Source organism: Adelges cooleyi, unplaced genomic scaffold, assembly GCF_023614345.1.
Source record: "Adelges cooleyi isolate 19-005CV unplaced genomic scaffold, UGA_ACOO_1.1 ACOO_flye_CR_arks_rails_tigmint_CR_PRNA_108, whole genome shotgun sequence".
In the NCBI taxonomy this organism is placed as follows: Eukaryota; Metazoa; Arthropoda; class Insecta; order Hemiptera; family Adelgidae; genus Adelges; species Adelges cooleyi.
Window position 1 is genome coordinate 15,216,710 of NW_026095761.1, and position 17,252 is coordinate 15,233,961.

Here is a 17,252-nt window from a genome sequence, read left to right on the forward strand (position 1 = left end):
CCCCATAATAGTGAGTTTTATCTCTCTTTTTAAATTGTATATTTTTTTTCACCGTAAATATTGGACATTTTATGTAAAACTATTTGATTGCACTAGAAAAATATGTTATGCAAGTAATAAAATATTGCTTTTTATTGTTTTATAAAATACACACCACTTGTAAATAAGTAATAATAGAAGTTTTGCCATATTAAAAAAGGTGAAATAAATTAATATTTTACTTGTACAGTGTTTTATTTTAAACATCATATAAAAAAAACAAATACTTAAATGCAATGAAATTATTTAAAAAAATAATCATTGGTCACAATAAGAAAAGGAACATAAAAAAATGAAAACAAAATATTATATAAAAAAAAAAAAGAATCGACCGTCGTTAACTTAAACAGATAACACAAATACTCTCGGACATAAATAATAATTAATATTACGTAAAAAAACATTAGCTACATATAGCTGGTATATAAATTAAGTTCGTCGATTGTGTAATATTTTTGTAAGATGCTTGACGTATATTAAATACAATAAGTGGTCTTTTAAAATGAAAACCGTGAGCACCGAGATCACGCATTTGATTGTTTCTGTAATGTTTAATGCGTTCAGATATCGCATGTCTAGACGTACTAAATAAATAAATATGTTATGTATTATGAAATACATATAAAAAAGACATATTATAAATATGCTTGTGTCGTTAAAATTAATATTATGTCACTCGTTGTAGAGCCAACATAGTGTTTCTTTTTTTGGGGGGAAAAACACAGTAATATTAGTCAGTCGGACTCCATGTACCTAAAGGCAAGGGTTGGTGCTATTTATTCGGTGATCCAGTTGTCGTATGGCACTCGGCTAAACAAGTTGTCGATGAACGACTTCATGTTGACCATAAGCTTCTTTTTGATGTGTGGTTTCATTTCCTTGAGTAATTCTTGCGAGTTGGAGTTAATGAACAAATTTAATGCCGCTTCTGTACACAAACAATACAATTACAATTATAATTCCAATGTTTTTTCCATTACATATTATGTCAAGAAACTTTCTAAACTCTCTTCTGAATCGTTTGTTTTTCTTAAAATAAACCATAAAATATGTTAAGAAAATACCAATCACTATTCTTAAATCTTATCAGGCGATTCTCTTCAATTTTGTCCTATCAATAATTATTCTTATCCGTATGATATCTCTTATCATCAACATCTTTAACCTTATTATATCTCTTATAAGCGGTTTCTCTCTTGTTTTCTCGTATTTCGTGTCATTTTGCCGAGGTTGTGATGGCAATAACTAATTCTTTATTAAAAAGCAAAACTATAATTGCGTTCCAACTTACCGAGTACGGCGTTACCGTTGTGGACGTTCTTAATGCCCATTTGAATGTCTTTGACGCTGAAGTCCATTTTCAAGTCTTCTAGCTGCAAAAATTTTCTAGAGTCCCGTTCAACTTCACTGGCTTTGATGTATACTTTGGCTTTGACGCCCTCTGTACGCAAAAACACGAGCGGTAATTATTCATGTGTTTTCAGTATTGAAGAATTATTAAATATATGTATTTTACCGTATTCGCCCCAGTATTCGCCGCCACCGGTAGCTTGGACCATAATGAGAACACCTGAACTCCTGTAATGAGCCGTAGCCGATATCTTTGGGATTGAGAACGTCAGTTGAAATTGCAACGAGTTCAAGTCAGATCTAAAAAATATATATACCATTATTTCTTTTAGTTATGATAATATTGTACCAGATAAATGCGTTGAATAATAGAAGATTACTGAAATGTATTACAGTAAAAATAAATAGACTATAAAAGGGTTTTTCGTCCAAACTTATTATCTCGTTAAGCTAAAAATGTATTAGTTATGGCTGTTTGTACACTAGCTAACGTCTATACTTAAAATGTTATTAATTATCATTTAAACCCTGCTAATTGTTAATTTATCATAGCTATTACTATAGTTTATTGAAGGTGGCGGTTAATTATTCTGTTACCAGCCTTTACTAAGTAACCATCGCCAATATTATTCTAAATAATCAAATTCCTATCATTAGAGTTCAGTGCAAAACATTTAGAATATGCCCAATACGAACGACATTTTATCTTCACACTCGTTAATGATTTTACGGCTAATTTTATATTATCTGTTGGTATTTTATGGGTTTTCTGTATTGGTATATTTTATAAAAGTCAAATTTGATACGCACACCATGTTATGAGCGTTGTTATTTTTTATAACTGTTATATAACGTGGACCGTGCTCATACCTGACTTGGTTGACGGTCAAATTGCTCACACCGTACGCTTGGATGTCTTTGAATGTGGCCCTGTAACCGTCCGGACCAGAACCCAGCGCCAAGTTGATTTCGTCGATCACAGTAGGTTCCACGTCATGGATGCCCAGCTCGGGGATTCCTGCAATCGTTTAGAAAGAAGATCATTACTATTTCAACCACGCATTAATTTGCTAATAATGAGTCAATGTGAAAACGCGCAATTGTCGTGACTTGGATTTTAAATCGTCGAAACGATCACGAGTAATGTCAACCGAGGGCCACAGGACCAGCCATTGGTACCCATAGTAACCTTGGAGAACTTCGACGATACCGATAACCATTATGATATAGCCGTTTCAATGGCTTATGCAATCGCAACGAGTACGTCAAACGCTCCTACATTGTATCCAACTCACGTTATTTCAAATTTAACTGATTTAGCTCAGTGTATTTTTTCGGTTATCTAGTATCTACGACACTGCGGAAGCCTGTTTATCTGTAGGCCACGAATGGGGACAAACCAATATGCGCCCGGTAAATGGAAGTATTAAGTATTTCAAAGACTCGCTGTGTTCGAGTTTCACTTCCTATACTCGCGACCGTCTTCGTTTTCAATAGTTTACCGGGTTCCGTGAAAGTTATCACTTATACATTTTTTTTTCTCAAGTAGCCACACCATTAGTTCACTATTAACCCGTTGTCTATTATAAACTTCATTATGAACTAGCATTATGAACCTATGTCGAGATGATCTGGATACAACACACAATGCCCAAAACGATATCTGTGCACATGTGTACATTTTTTTCTTAAACTCACCTTTTTTAAAATGAGCGGCCAAATTGTTGGCGGCAAACGTCAGACACTCATTGACGTTGGGGCTGGATTTTTGGCACGGGTGAACGTAATAAGCTGTAAAAAGGAAATATATTATAGATGTTGGATAATGTTGATAATAACAATAATAATATCATTATTATCAAGTACCCAAACGGGTTTTGGCTGTGTATGTAATATACAAATTGTCGGACTAATGTCGTATAATAATTTATTATACGCCTGGCACCGGATTAACGTTTCCGCTGTGTTGCTTCTTTCCGGGTGGAAACGACAACCTTGTGTAAACTGAACGGTAATGATAGAGTTCCTGTATTAATTCGAAGTTCTTCGAATTGTTCTACTCGGTATATATTTGTCCGGATCCCGTTAGCTTAGAGATTTCCGCTATAACACGTAGGTAATACATTGCGCAATGTACTTACGTTATATAGGAAGTTAATTACCGACTGGAGCATTTATTACTAATCATCATAACTGTTGTAAAATATGCGCCTTAATGACATTGACGAGAGTTAATGTCTAACTGACAAATCACTACGACCATTTGTTTGCAAGGTATTCATAAGATAACTGCTGCACTTTTTTTTTGGATATTTGAACATAAATAATTCGAATTTATTTGCAAAATATATGAAATCTGAATTCAAGCGAAACTTATGAAACTAATTAATTCATGATTTCGGTTTAATACCGTATAACAGTATAGAAGTATTAGTACTAGTAGATTATGGTAATAATATAAGAATAATTTTGTTTAGAGCAATTATTTACCGATATCATGTTGTTGTCGCCGTGCACCTGATGTAGCCGAGAAACATAAGGTGGCGGCCACCAAGTAAAAGAAGAAATGCATTTCTGTAAAAAAAAAAAATAATAATAGCATTAAAAATGAATACAAAATAAAAATTTATGAAACGACTACATAGATTTAGCAGTATTTAGGATGGATACCATTATGGTACGTACAATATAATCAATAAGCATGTAATATAAAATTTGTATACAAAAATGTGTTATGACTTGATGGGCACACTATTCGTTTTAACAACATGAAAATTCAAAAAGTTGATGGTCTAATGATTAAAGAAAGTAGGAAGAAAATTGATTTGTTCGCATATTTGTTTATAAGAGTTACGAAAGTAATAATGTGGTAGGTACTTTTTAGAAAAATTTTAATTTTAGTGTTATTTTTTTTTACTTTTCCCCATACCATGCATCGTATTTTGATTTTATATGACCTTATAGATATGACCACACGAGAAAATAATGATTCAAGTATCACATGGAGTTAATGATGTTCTTTAAACATCGCCGATTTTTGTATTGATCAAATTCATACTGCATATGTATAATAATAGATACGAGTTATTAAAAAAACGAATTAAAAAATGCATAACTGTTTTTTTTATTGTTAACGCATTAATTTCCATTGTGAGATTTGCTAGTTGTAAAAACTCATTTGCAATCCATCATCACTATATATTTTAATTTATTTTATAAATAACCTATCACGACATAAAAAAGATTAACCCTTTGTATGCAAATATTTATAGACGAGTCACCTAACGTGGTCAGTCGTTTTTTTTGTCTCACAATTTTTTTAGGACATTCTCAGTATTAATAAAAATATTTGTTTCTAACAAATCCGTGCGTTCGCATTTTATGTTGTCAGACCACTTAATGTAGAAAAATAAAAAAAATATGTAGAACTGACCTAAATACATGGCAAAACCATGACAGAATACTGGTCCTCAAACACGAATTTTGTACTTTAAATACGAAATATATTTCATTGCTAACCCAAAATAAACACTTTGTTTGTAACCATGGTAACTACGGTACTCGAGCGAATGGTAGGTGATGATTAAAGGAACAGGCCGATTCTATGTACCACGATTCTGGGGACGCTATTAAACATTTTCACGATTGGAACTGGATCTGGAACTGGAACTGGGACTAGGACTGGGACTGGGACAGGTACTGGGACCCTTGATTAAGAGGAGTACATAATCAATATAATGTAATGTACATATGTGTAGATCCAAAAAGAGGCCGAGACGGGGTATGCTAAAGCTTTACAATATACAGCTTGGAGTACTGATTTTTTTAAAAATCTTATTTGTTATTATTTTACTCAGCCCTGGCAAACTAAATCCCGGGCAACGCCGGGTCGGGCCAGCTTGCAATTCATAATAACAACATTATAAAGACACTACTGTTATTTTTTAAATATTTGTAATTCAAGATTAGCACAATCGTTTTAACATCATGTGACCAATACAATATCGATATTTGCACGCAAATTAAAATGAAAACGTATACTACTATTACTGAGTTATGATAAATAATTAAAAATTAGATAATTTGTATGTAATTAAGTTTGACTTATTAAAAAATAAACCCCTTTTTTTCTGCTGAGCTCTCGATATATCATAGTATATTATTACATTTTATTTATTTTTACAAATAATTGTTTATAACCCGCTTAACGCTTAGAAACAACCGAATACCTTTAAAATAACATTAAATGTATACAATTAAAAATTTACAAATAAAGAAATTATTTCGATTTTTTCTCAATCCGAGTGGTTTACCTCGGTGAGAAATTAAACTAACTGGAACGCCCGAAGAAAGGAACGGGTTCACTGAACGTCACCAAAAACGAGCCTTAGAATACACCACCCACAAGTCACAACTAAAGCAGCTATTAACGATTACTTTCTCCCATTACTGTATACAGTATACACGCTCAGAATACGATATTTCAAGTGTTAATATTTTTTATTTCAGAACCAGTATTCTGCCATGGTTTTGCGCTCCTACCAGTATTCAGGTCAGTTCTACATATTTTTTTTATTTTACTACATTAAGTGGCCTAACAAGTAACAACATAAAATACAAACGCACGGATTTGTTAGAAACAAAACTTTATTATAAATGAAAGTAGATTTTGTTATTTTATCTACAATATTAACATTAATAACGAAATTGTAGAACTCTCAATTTTCGTATATATGCATTTTTGTTTACAATTAAAAATGTAGTTAGGTATGTTGTTTATTAAGCTCCATTGCCACCATACAGTTTACAAGGAACGTGCACTTATTTGATTTATCTATGCGTTAAAGATGTGATGTATTATAATGTATTATATGTGGACTAGTATATATTTACATGTACTAGTTGAAACGTTGAGGTCATTGTATGTACCGTTATTTGTAGAACTAATATTATGCTGCATAAGACATTAAAATATCGTAGGTCATACGCAGATATTTTTTTACTTTAATGCATAAAAATATTTTACATGTGCTATTTATGCAAATTGTATTTTAACGAGAATCAACGTCCCTGTTTCATGGAAGATGGTTCTAATTTAAAATTGTTTTTAACTCTTTCGTTCCTGGGATTTTCCTGGGAAAAATCAACAATATTTTTACGTATCGGACTGATATTGATCATCAATTTAGCTGTGTCGATTTTTTTTATCATCGATCTATAGTAGAACTTGTGTTTAAAGCTATTTTTGATAATGATAGTACGTTGTTAATATTTTATTCGATTTTTAAAGTTAAATCCTCGTACGAGGATGTCAGTAACGAAAGGGTTAAAAACAAAACCTAACAACGACACGGTTCTGTGGAATGGTATTGTACGAGAAAAGGAAATAGGTACACGGTTTTAAAAATACATTTTTTAAAAAAATCGTTTTACTTACTTACTCGAGTTAGAATCAGGACCTAAGTAATTGAGTTCTGTCTCGTTGCTGTGATGTGTCCGTCAGTTGCCCGTTTGAACTTGACTGCAACCGAGCACGTTCCATGTACTCTTTTTAATAACTCAGCCGATGCGGCGGCTGTCCTGTGTGGGAGATATTCCATAGAATCGGTACCGAGAAGACCGGTTTCTGGTCCGTATTTACTCGTTTGCCCCTTCTCTTCAGACACTAAAATCAATGATTGTACTGTCATCGTCTTCACAGACAGGTACGCCACATCGTAATAATAGGTATAATATAAACCCAACATACTTCGAAAAATAATAATAAAGTCATAATAGCTACGACAAGTATAGGTACATTCGAATACGATTGGTCATTTCAAATATTATATTATTAGGTAGCCATTATAATATTGTGTTGTAATGGTTTTTGCAATAAGAAATTATACCTTTCCTACCCTATCCTACTGCGGCAACACTTTATTGAGAAGATGAAGTCAGTGAACTCTATGTAAGCACTAATATTATGGAGAAAGTAGAGTAAATCTTTGTTAGACATCATGGAAAAACGTTTAAAAACCCTCTGGAAGTAACAAGAGCAAGACGTTTAACAAGACCTTTATCATTGTACAACTGATTATCGATTATAACATTGTACAACAAATTATAACTATATAACTGGACGTTCTTATTTCAAAATTGTATATACATTTTTGATAACACGATAGTATTAATATAATGTAATCTATAAAAACAATGTAAGACCTAGGGGTGGCTTGTAAATAACAGTGGTTAGCATAACCGCATAATTCCTAACAAAAGTCGTCATTTAATACCACACATTTTTATTCATTTTTTTTTTTGTTGACTCATCATATTTTGTAAAATATATAAAAGTAGCTTTGCGATAACTACAGACGGCGCAGTTACCACAGTATTTTAGCTCAGACATAAATGTTATGTATAAAGATCATTCGGCGAGAAAACATTTTTATACGTTAAATTTATCAGCTAACGAATTTTACTATTAACTGAAAGTACCTTTCAGGTACAATTTCTGTTCTATAGACTTATTACATAAGGAAATCGGTTTGTTGGTTTTGGGAATATAGTGAGTCCAGACATACAAATGAAAATATACCATTGTAAAAGCAATATCTTCTGATTAAAGTAACAAATAAAACGTTTACAAAAGATTTACAGATAGACCATAGTATAATGTATGCAGTTAGTACAAGTCAGTTTTTGTAAGTAGGTAATACATATTTTAAATACACTTGTTTTCTTTACTAGTTAACTTCACACATAACTTATAATACAAAATGACTTAAAATATATTATTGCTTATAACATACACTATTTTTATTAAATTTATCTCAATTTTTGTAAGCTGTAGTTTTTGTTGTAAGTCGCATTGCGAAAGTAAACAAAATAGATACTTTAAGGTCAATTAGTATGAAATATTGTTAATAATAACATTGTTATTGTAGTTTGATGTTTATTTGCATTATAACTCGATGCGGTGGAAGGACGCCAAATTAAGTCGTCGTTGATTTCCGGTAAATGGTAAAAACCATAGTACATACTAAAAATATAGTAATATATTAATAATGAAATAGACTGTTCCAGTATTTTGAATTCACGATGAAATCTTGGTAAATTATATTAATTTTAAAGCATCACAGAAAGGGAATGGTTGCAAAAAGAGAAACGTCAGTCTACAATGACCTGTGAGTTAAATTTTAACGGGTTTTTCACTATTAAATGGCTCGAAAATATAATTTAAGTCGAGGTCCGGTCGTTTTTAGAATAAAATTGTAATCCAAGATCAGATAAGCCCCTAACTGACATTTTTTACCATATAATTTAATCGTTTAGTCGATAGTGGTTTTCTTAAGATGTTGTACGCACCACTAATTTATATGACTACCAAGTAGCTTTACATACTTTCCATTTTTTTTTGCAGTTGTTATTATCTATTCCATTAATTATAATGGTTTTCTCTCATGCTATTGTTAAAATTACTTTCCAGCGTTTATTTTTCGATTTAGTCTAACAAAGTTATAAAAGTTGAAACTTCATTTAAAATAAAACATTTGTCGGAACAGTCAGCGAACACGCACACAAAGTCTTTTTGGCAGTATAAATATTCATTGAATTTATTGTTTACATTATATGTATTATTAGCGTAAAGTTTATATGTGTTTAATTATTATCGGTTTGTCATAGCTGATCCTGAAGCTAACTGAATATATTAGGAATCGCTCTTGAACTTCATCCGATGACTGTTAACAGTCAAACCGCTTAAGGTCATAGTATAAGCAATAATACAATGTACGAGCTACTTAAAAAAAGGTAAATAAGTAACAAAAAATTGTTTTATTCAACGTTGTCCATTAAAACTATACTTCAAAAGGTTAGTAATAGTAATAAATAATTTACAACGTATGCCAAATTTCTTAATTCTTGACAATTTTTATTTTTTTTAACGTCAAGACTAATAAATATATACCTTATACATATATAATATGTTTACTTTGCCAATACAAACGAATCGTACCTTGTTCTTTTATTTTTCACAATACGGTGCGATGTGTCTTACGGGCTCATGCGGTTAAAGTTATGCGTTTAAATGTACTCATGAGAAGAAGAATGTAAACACACAAGTTCAAGGTCCCCCGCGGTATTGTATTTAACATAATGATCGTTCGTCAAAAGAAACCTGCCGACAAGACACAACAATACGCGTCGATCGACAAGTTCGCTCATCGTATATTGTATAACATTTATTGTGTTTTGTTATCAGCTAGTGAGAAGTTAAATAGAATAATAAGTTATTCGAACGATTAGTTTTTGTACTTAAACCCCAATAATGACGGTCATATATTTTATTCAAAGTTGTAAACACATCAATCGTTATACAGCAAAATAATTTAAATATTTTCAAACACTTCTTCGATATTTTTTAATTTATGCTATACCTAATAATTTTTTGGTACGAAATTTAATGTTTAAAAAATTTTATTTACAATATATTGTTTAAATAGTAGCATACGACGAGTTTCGTTGTGTTTTTTTTTTTAAGTAACACCTAATAATAAAAACAGTACCTAATAGGAAGGAAGCCATTGTTGTCACAAGACACAAAGAATGTCAATATTACAGTCCTTGAAACCCCAGGATTTAAAGATTCAAGACAATGATAAGTCGCTAAGCATTTACAAAAACATCTTTACCCATATATATATATTACTTTAAACGCGTTTATGAGTAACAATGGACTTTTAAAATAGGAAATCAATACTCTTTGGGATAAAGTTCGTTTAGGTTATTTGTAAGTAAATAACATTTTCTATATGCCAAACATCATTATACCTTAATAATTTAAATATATATTTAAAACATTTTGAAAATATTATTTTTTTACTATTTGGGGCCTCAATATGCACACTAGAAATTTGACGATTATGTAATGTTTTTTAGACTTGACTTTATTAACATAACACTAATTTGGCCAAAAATGTTACAAAACCAAACCATTAATGTGTTGTTAAAAGTTAATACAATTTAAAAGTTATAAACAAGTCTGGTCAACTTAACGTTTTCCATAATTGGTGTGTCACTTTGTGTGATTAATTAAAAAAAACTCATCACACATTGGTAATTGTTTTTAAATTCTCAGGTGCGTATGACACTGGAGAACACTATGCGGACAGGTATGTGATTGCGGTACAAGATACGATAAGTCTAAAACAAATTACAAGCTTTCTTTGTCTGTTTTAAGCGGATTCTACATCGTTCACTACAAAAGACTGTTACTGTGGTGAGGCAATTTTTTTTTAATTTATTCAAATATCAAATTGAACGTTGAAGGTCGTCATTTTGATTTGTATAACTCAGTCTGGGTGTCGATCCTTGGGAAACCGTCCAACTCGATTCCAATTTTGAATCCTTAATCACTATGTTTAATAATTACCCGCATATTAATGTTACGCATATCAAAATCGCCAGTAATCAGCGGATAAAGAGATTTTTTAAATTTGTCCCATGTAAATAAGATGTACAACGGAACGTGTCTATGGTATATAACTCAAGTTAAAACGGTTTCCTTATTTTTTGAAATACTACGGTTTTAAATTATGACATATTTTAAATTTTGGGTGAAACGAGTGGTCGTCAACAAACCGAATGAAGTAGCACGCCGAAGGTCGCCCATGTACGCAAAGAGTCTCTCATTTACAACTTGAAGAGTATCGCAATTTTAGCAGTCTAAAAATATGTATGCAAATATATCTAAATATGAAAAATAAAACTCCAAAGTATTTAGAAAAATAACGAAACATGCAAAACAAGAATTTGTTAAAATATTCAAATCTGTGGTCTATATTACTAAGTAAAGCTGGGATATACATATGATATTAGGCATGATTTTATAATTAAAGAATTAATGTTAAATTTATTATCATTAAATTTAACATTAAAGAAATCGGAATATTTAATTAACAAATAACCGGTTCTTCAACTTTTAAAATAAAAAATATGTTTTTTAACATTTATACTATTAAAATAATACCAATAATTAAAATATAGATAACCTATTATTATAAAAGAAATATATTATAAAAATATGTTAACTTTACTGTTCTTCAAACCGCATGAAGACTAAATTGGGCTTTAAAAAAACATTTTAATATTACGTCCCATAGAACCGGAAACGATTATTTCTTTATTTGATCATTGAAATCAAGTCGTCAGACATATAAGTGCCACCATTATTTTTCCATCATATAAAAAAACGATTTCATTTTTTCCGGGTAGTCGAAAGCAAGTCTTATTTATTGTTTTACTCGTGTGTGTATTTTTTGCTTCCCTAGGAATATACATTTTATTTTGCCCGAGTAAACAACATAATAGTATGTAAATTTATATTGTCCAAGGTTGACCAATAATGTTAACAATATTTTATGTTAACAGTTTTGTACAGTTTAAATGAATCTTTTGCGAAACACTAATATTGTATCTACTTTTAATTTATTTTAAATATAGTTGTTTAATGTAGGTTTCTATTGACAAGTTTGCTACGAGAGAACACGGTTTTTTCGCACTCATCTTTATCGATAATATATACAGGGTGTTCTAGCATGAAAGGTAGTTAATAGGCGATAGGACATCTGGTGGACCCCTGAATAAGCCCCCCGTTTTCATTTTTTCGATAAGTCAAAAATTGAAGGTTTCGACAGTTAAGTAAAAAAATAATGACTTAAAACATTATTCCATGTTATTCAGTGCAAAAAGCTCACCTTAAAAGAGGGGTCACATAATTTTTAGTCTTTTTCAGCCCCTAACTCTTCTCTTATCACATATCTTATCATTTATTTCTTACCTCTAGTCTATAGAGCTGCTAGCTCGAGGATAACTCGTTACTTAGGCGACCGAGATGTCATCACTTTGCTAAGCTAGAATAATAATCATTTGCTAGTTAATACATTTTTTTTTTTGAAAATTTAAAGGTCAGATATTACCCGACAAAGCGTCATTTATTATAAACAAAGATAAAAAAAATAAATATTTGCAAAATAATAATATGACGTTAAGCAATCGACCCTCGACCCATATGATTTCAAGGTGGATATTTTCAGTACCTAATTAATACTCAATCAGCATTTCTATACATCACATTATTATTGCAAGCTATGTACAACAGACAATAAAGTCGAATAGAAGAAAAAAAATGTTTATATTGTGTTTACATTTTTTAACAACAATAAACACACAAGAAAACCGATAACTGAATGATGTTACACTCTCACGGGCATACTAGTTTTCTTCGGGCCAGATGGTACAAAATATAATTTTCTAAGAAAGAAAGTGCATATTTTGATTCTTGTGTGTTTGTCGATGTACAATTTTTAGGAGTTATACAATGAGTACGAACTACGCACTTATTAGTCTGTCATCCAGAAATAAAGAATCTAGTTGCCTATTTGCCGACAACAGATCTGATATACGTTTTTCTATATTAAGCGAGTAATTAATATTCAATGGAAATTAAAAAGTATTTGACGTCCTGTTTACCATCTGAACTAACATAGTCTAGACCAACTACAGAAAACACTTGGCGAACTTTGATCAAGGCAAATTTTAAATCTGAAAGTGATATCAGCACTGTTGTACGTTTTGAAAAAAAACATTTTCAAGGGAAAATGACGAATGTAAATCTGTAGCTAGTCAATTTTTTACTGCGCTGTCCCTGTGTAAACTCACATCAAGGCGGTAACGGTATCATTTTCAGATTCAAAAATTGCCTTGACCAAATTTCGCTAAATGTTTATTGTACTGGTTATTTTAACACATTACAATTTAAAAAAAATGTATAGTTTACCAAACGGTTGCTAATTTTTTTGGCATGGAAATGTATACACCTTAGTATTTTTTTACAATAGGTATGTTTTATTTTCGACACTGATTGCAACATCTTTTGAAGTTTGTTATAATAGTTATAAAGTTGACTATTCACCAGAAATCTAGCATGTATGGTATACAATGGATATATGGAATTACTTTCAAATTCCACATTTTAATAGTTTTTAGTAAATTTTTCGGTCTTATGAAAAGTACCTTCAGTTTAATTTATTGCTCTTATGTCCCAAAATTGTACCTAAAAAACCAAAAATACTTCCATTTTCTGGCGGAGGGGACTATCAAAATTTGATGTTTTGAGGCAATTGGCATGCCTAATAAATATTCCATAAAAATTAAAAATGTTGACCCCATCAGACCGTTATCGCAAATTAAAATTGATAGTTAAAAAACCGGCAACACTTTTCCGGGTTTTCCTGTTTAGGAAAACTAATAATATGGCCACTCTTGGGTACACTGTCTTATAGGCTACACTGTATACTGTATAGTGTACAGGATGTATTTATTATGTGCTTGTATGAGTTCAGAAACTACGTTTGGGTGGTTGATGCCTATCAGTAAAGTAAGCTGATTGATGAATTATCTTCTGCAGTGCTTGTCAAGGGGCCAACGGCCGTCAGCGCTATTTCGCGTTGAGGAAACATAGCATCGACGGATTGGTCTGACACGTTCGCAAACGTACCCATTGCTTATAAGTTATACCCGTGGTCGGTACAAAAAATTATTGAAAAAAAAAAAAATAACCAAACAATACAATGTACCTATATAGGTACATCACGGTCAATACGGGTCTGTGATCGGCATACACTTGAGACCGTACGTGAGACTACTCGCGCAGTTTAAATATTTCCATGCTCGCGAATTTTTACCGCTTTGTCGGTTTGTGTTTTTTTAATTATTGTATTAGTTTTGGTGCGGAACTGAGAAGGTATTGTTTTTACAATAATGTGTTTTTATTTTTGTATCTGAACCCATGATATCTCGTAAACCGCTGAGCCGATTTCTTAGTGTAGCAACTCTATAGATCAGAAATCATACCCGAAAGGAACTTTATTGGGCTAAAAATTAAAAAAATGTCACCCCTTTCCCATAAAAATCGAAAAAAACGCCCAAAAAATTTCCAAATTTTTCAACTTAAAATCACGATGATCTATAACTTTTTTAAAACTAGTCGAAAAAGTTCCAAACTTATATGAATTGTTCTTCAAACATAGTACTATCGATAAACATTAATAAACCAAAAAAATATCATAAGTTCTTTCCCTTAGAAGGGATAAAAATGTTTTCTTTATTTCGCTTTTTCAAGCAAAGTTTTAGAGATTTAGATCTGAAAATTAGACCGAAGGTAGATCTAAAATGGAACTAGATCATAATTTTCTTAAAAATCTGTAGCCAAATTTTTTTTTATTTAGTAAAAACACCAAAAATAGAGTAAATTTACACTTTGGCCGTAGTCAGTTTCATAGGTTGCTATGTGTGCGTGTATCAACAGCCAACAGGTAATGAAAATGTTTTCATTATATTGTTAATTACGATATATGGGTAACTATGAGAGTACATTATTATAGACAGACGATCAACCCTTATCGTATCCACCCTGCACAAGACTAAATATTAAATTTTAAGTACATTATTGCTGGTCCCACGATATCTTCAAAAACCGCTATAACTGGTAGGAACATACTATCCACAGATTCGCATCGAAGCGTTTATTTAAAATTGATTTTATCACTTTCAGTTATAATAAAATAATAATAGTTATAATAAATGCTGTAGACCTGTGACCTCTCCGTCCCCACTGTACTGGCTTTTTTTTTACTGTCGTTGTTGATTTACAGTTTATACCAACGAAGGAGGTATGTGTATGGAAAATTACCAACTGTTGTCACTTCCGCGAAAGAAAAACGGACTTTTCGGTAAACATAGCGGAGGTGTGATAAAAATAAAATAATACTCGAACATTATTAATCTATTATTGATCATTGATTATAGTTCTTAGGGATGATCTTCACTGTTACATCAGGATTCATGTGACGTTAAATGTACCAGATAAATGGTCAACCGATTTCAGTACAATCTAAGAGGCCAGTGGGATAAATATATCAACAAGCCAATGAATGGTACCTACACACTACATCCCTCCCTAGTTAAGCCATTGATTTCAAATACTTCCTCATAGCCCTAATGTAATACTTATTATATAACACCAAGTAAAAATAAGTAAGCTCATATTTTTTAGATATTTTGTAGTAAAACCACGAAAAAAATGTCAAATATTATGATTCTCGTTAGCTTATGCTAGATTGAATAGACGTCATTTTATTGTTAGACATTCTTAAACATTAAATAGTAACTCATAACATAAGTCATTAAGTTTTAGTAAAAATCATAATTTCCAGGTAATTATAATATTATCAGTCCGTTAAAACTTATAAGTGAAGGTAAATAATTTATTTGTAGGTAATCTATAGAATATACGTTATGTTATACGGTATGTATAACATTATGTATTAAACAATAGAGACTAATCATAATGTGAAGTAAAAAAAAAACCTCCTCAAAACTCCATTTAATGAATAGTACTAAACTGTTATGTATTATACAAAATATCATTGTAATTTCGGCCAATTAGTAAATTATATTTTGATTAATGATTTTACACCTAAGTTGTCTTTTTTTGTTGTGCTATGTTGTTATTGCATTAATAATTAGAGAATACATGAAATTTAACATGATTTAGTTAAAGGAATTAAGGCAAATTTTCGATAACTTACAGCAATAAGGTTGACATTTTTTTTTAGATATTTGCTAACTTCCTATCGTTTTTGCCGTTATATGTTATTTATTATTTTCTTACTATTGTATTTTGATCGGATCTAATTGCTTAACGATCGTTTCGAATTACGATATTCGTGATTGACGTCAAACTCGATCTTCAGTATAACAATAATCCAATGTGCATAGAATATATATAATATATGGTATAAGTCATTTGCCAAAAAACGTGCATAGAAATCATGATTGTAAAAATAGTATTATACCTAAAGTCATGACCCAGTGTAAATTATAATAAATAAGATATTGTATATGATATTTTCACATCATAATACATCAATTATTTGACTTACTTACCGGAGAACACTCGTGTAGACCCTGGCGTAAGTCGTGTGAAGGCTTTCTTCAAAAATCAATTTTTTGAATTGCTGGACAGCCTCGAGAATAACCAACAAAGTTCATAATAATATACAATTTTGATTCGGACAATCTTAACACCGCAGCAAGTATAATTCTTATTTTAGTTTGACCTCTTGATCGTCAACAACAATCATTATATCAGCCGAGAAAATTATACGTTTATTTAAGTAGTAATCAAAAAAACAAATTTATGATCAGTTTTTTTTTTGTTATTTGATTTAGTAACTATTTATCGCAGTTTATTTTAGAATTAATGATTTTAATTGCATGCGTGAAATAAAACGATACATAAATAATTTATTGATATGACATGACGAATCGGTTTAAAGTAGTGAAATTTCTTGTATTTTCATAATAATAAAAAAGTTACAGTCTACTTGAAGCCTTACAGCTAAAATGATATAACATGGAACATGCTTTAGCTGCTGCTGGCTCCTGAATAGTGATTATTTCTGATCTATAATCTCCTTGCGATTTATGAAGATAGTATAGTCTTAATTACATGGTCTGGCCAAAACGTTTTCATGACGACGATAATTCGTTATTTTATACCTACGTTAAAAGTAGACGCGCTACTTTGGTTACGCCATTTCGTGTCGCTATTTTGTGTATTTTTCGAGCTGGGAGGCCAAGGCTAAAGCATGTCTCATGCTAAAATTGTCTACAATTATTTGTTATAATGAAAGTAAAATTATTGCTTTATTTTTGGTAGGTATATATATAAAGCAGTATTAATTATTGTTATAATGTAACTCAATACATAGGTACGTATATTATTACATGGAATTCTTGCTTTCAACTCAACATAA

General features: G+C 31.0%; 1 protein-coding gene across 2 annotated transcripts; it reads right to left on the reverse strand.

Moving 5' to 3' along the window:
* Window positions 1-114: 114 nt before the first annotated feature.
* On the reverse strand, window positions 115-6,971 carry LOC126847460 (protein takeout-like). Of its 2 annotated transcripts, none has more exons than XM_050587699.1 (7): window positions 6,831-6,971; window positions 3,880-3,963; window positions 3,088-3,180; window positions 2,260-2,407; window positions 1,556-1,689; window positions 1,331-1,480; window positions 115-967 (listed from the first exon to the last, which is right to left on the reverse strand). In XM_050587699.1, exons 2-7 carry the CDS (start codon window positions 3,959-3,961, stop codon window positions 816-818), a joined length of 759 nt encoding a protein of 252 aa, XP_050443656.1. In that variant the 5' UTR covers window positions 3,962-3,963; window positions 6,831-6,971; the 3' UTR covers window positions 115-815. The 2 variants fall into 2 exon arrangements, with proteins under 2 accessions (XP_050443656.1, XP_050443655.1); XM_050587698.1 differs by having other exon boundaries at window positions 6,827-6,966.
* Between the last annotated feature and the right edge of the window lie 10,281 nt (window positions 6,972-17,252).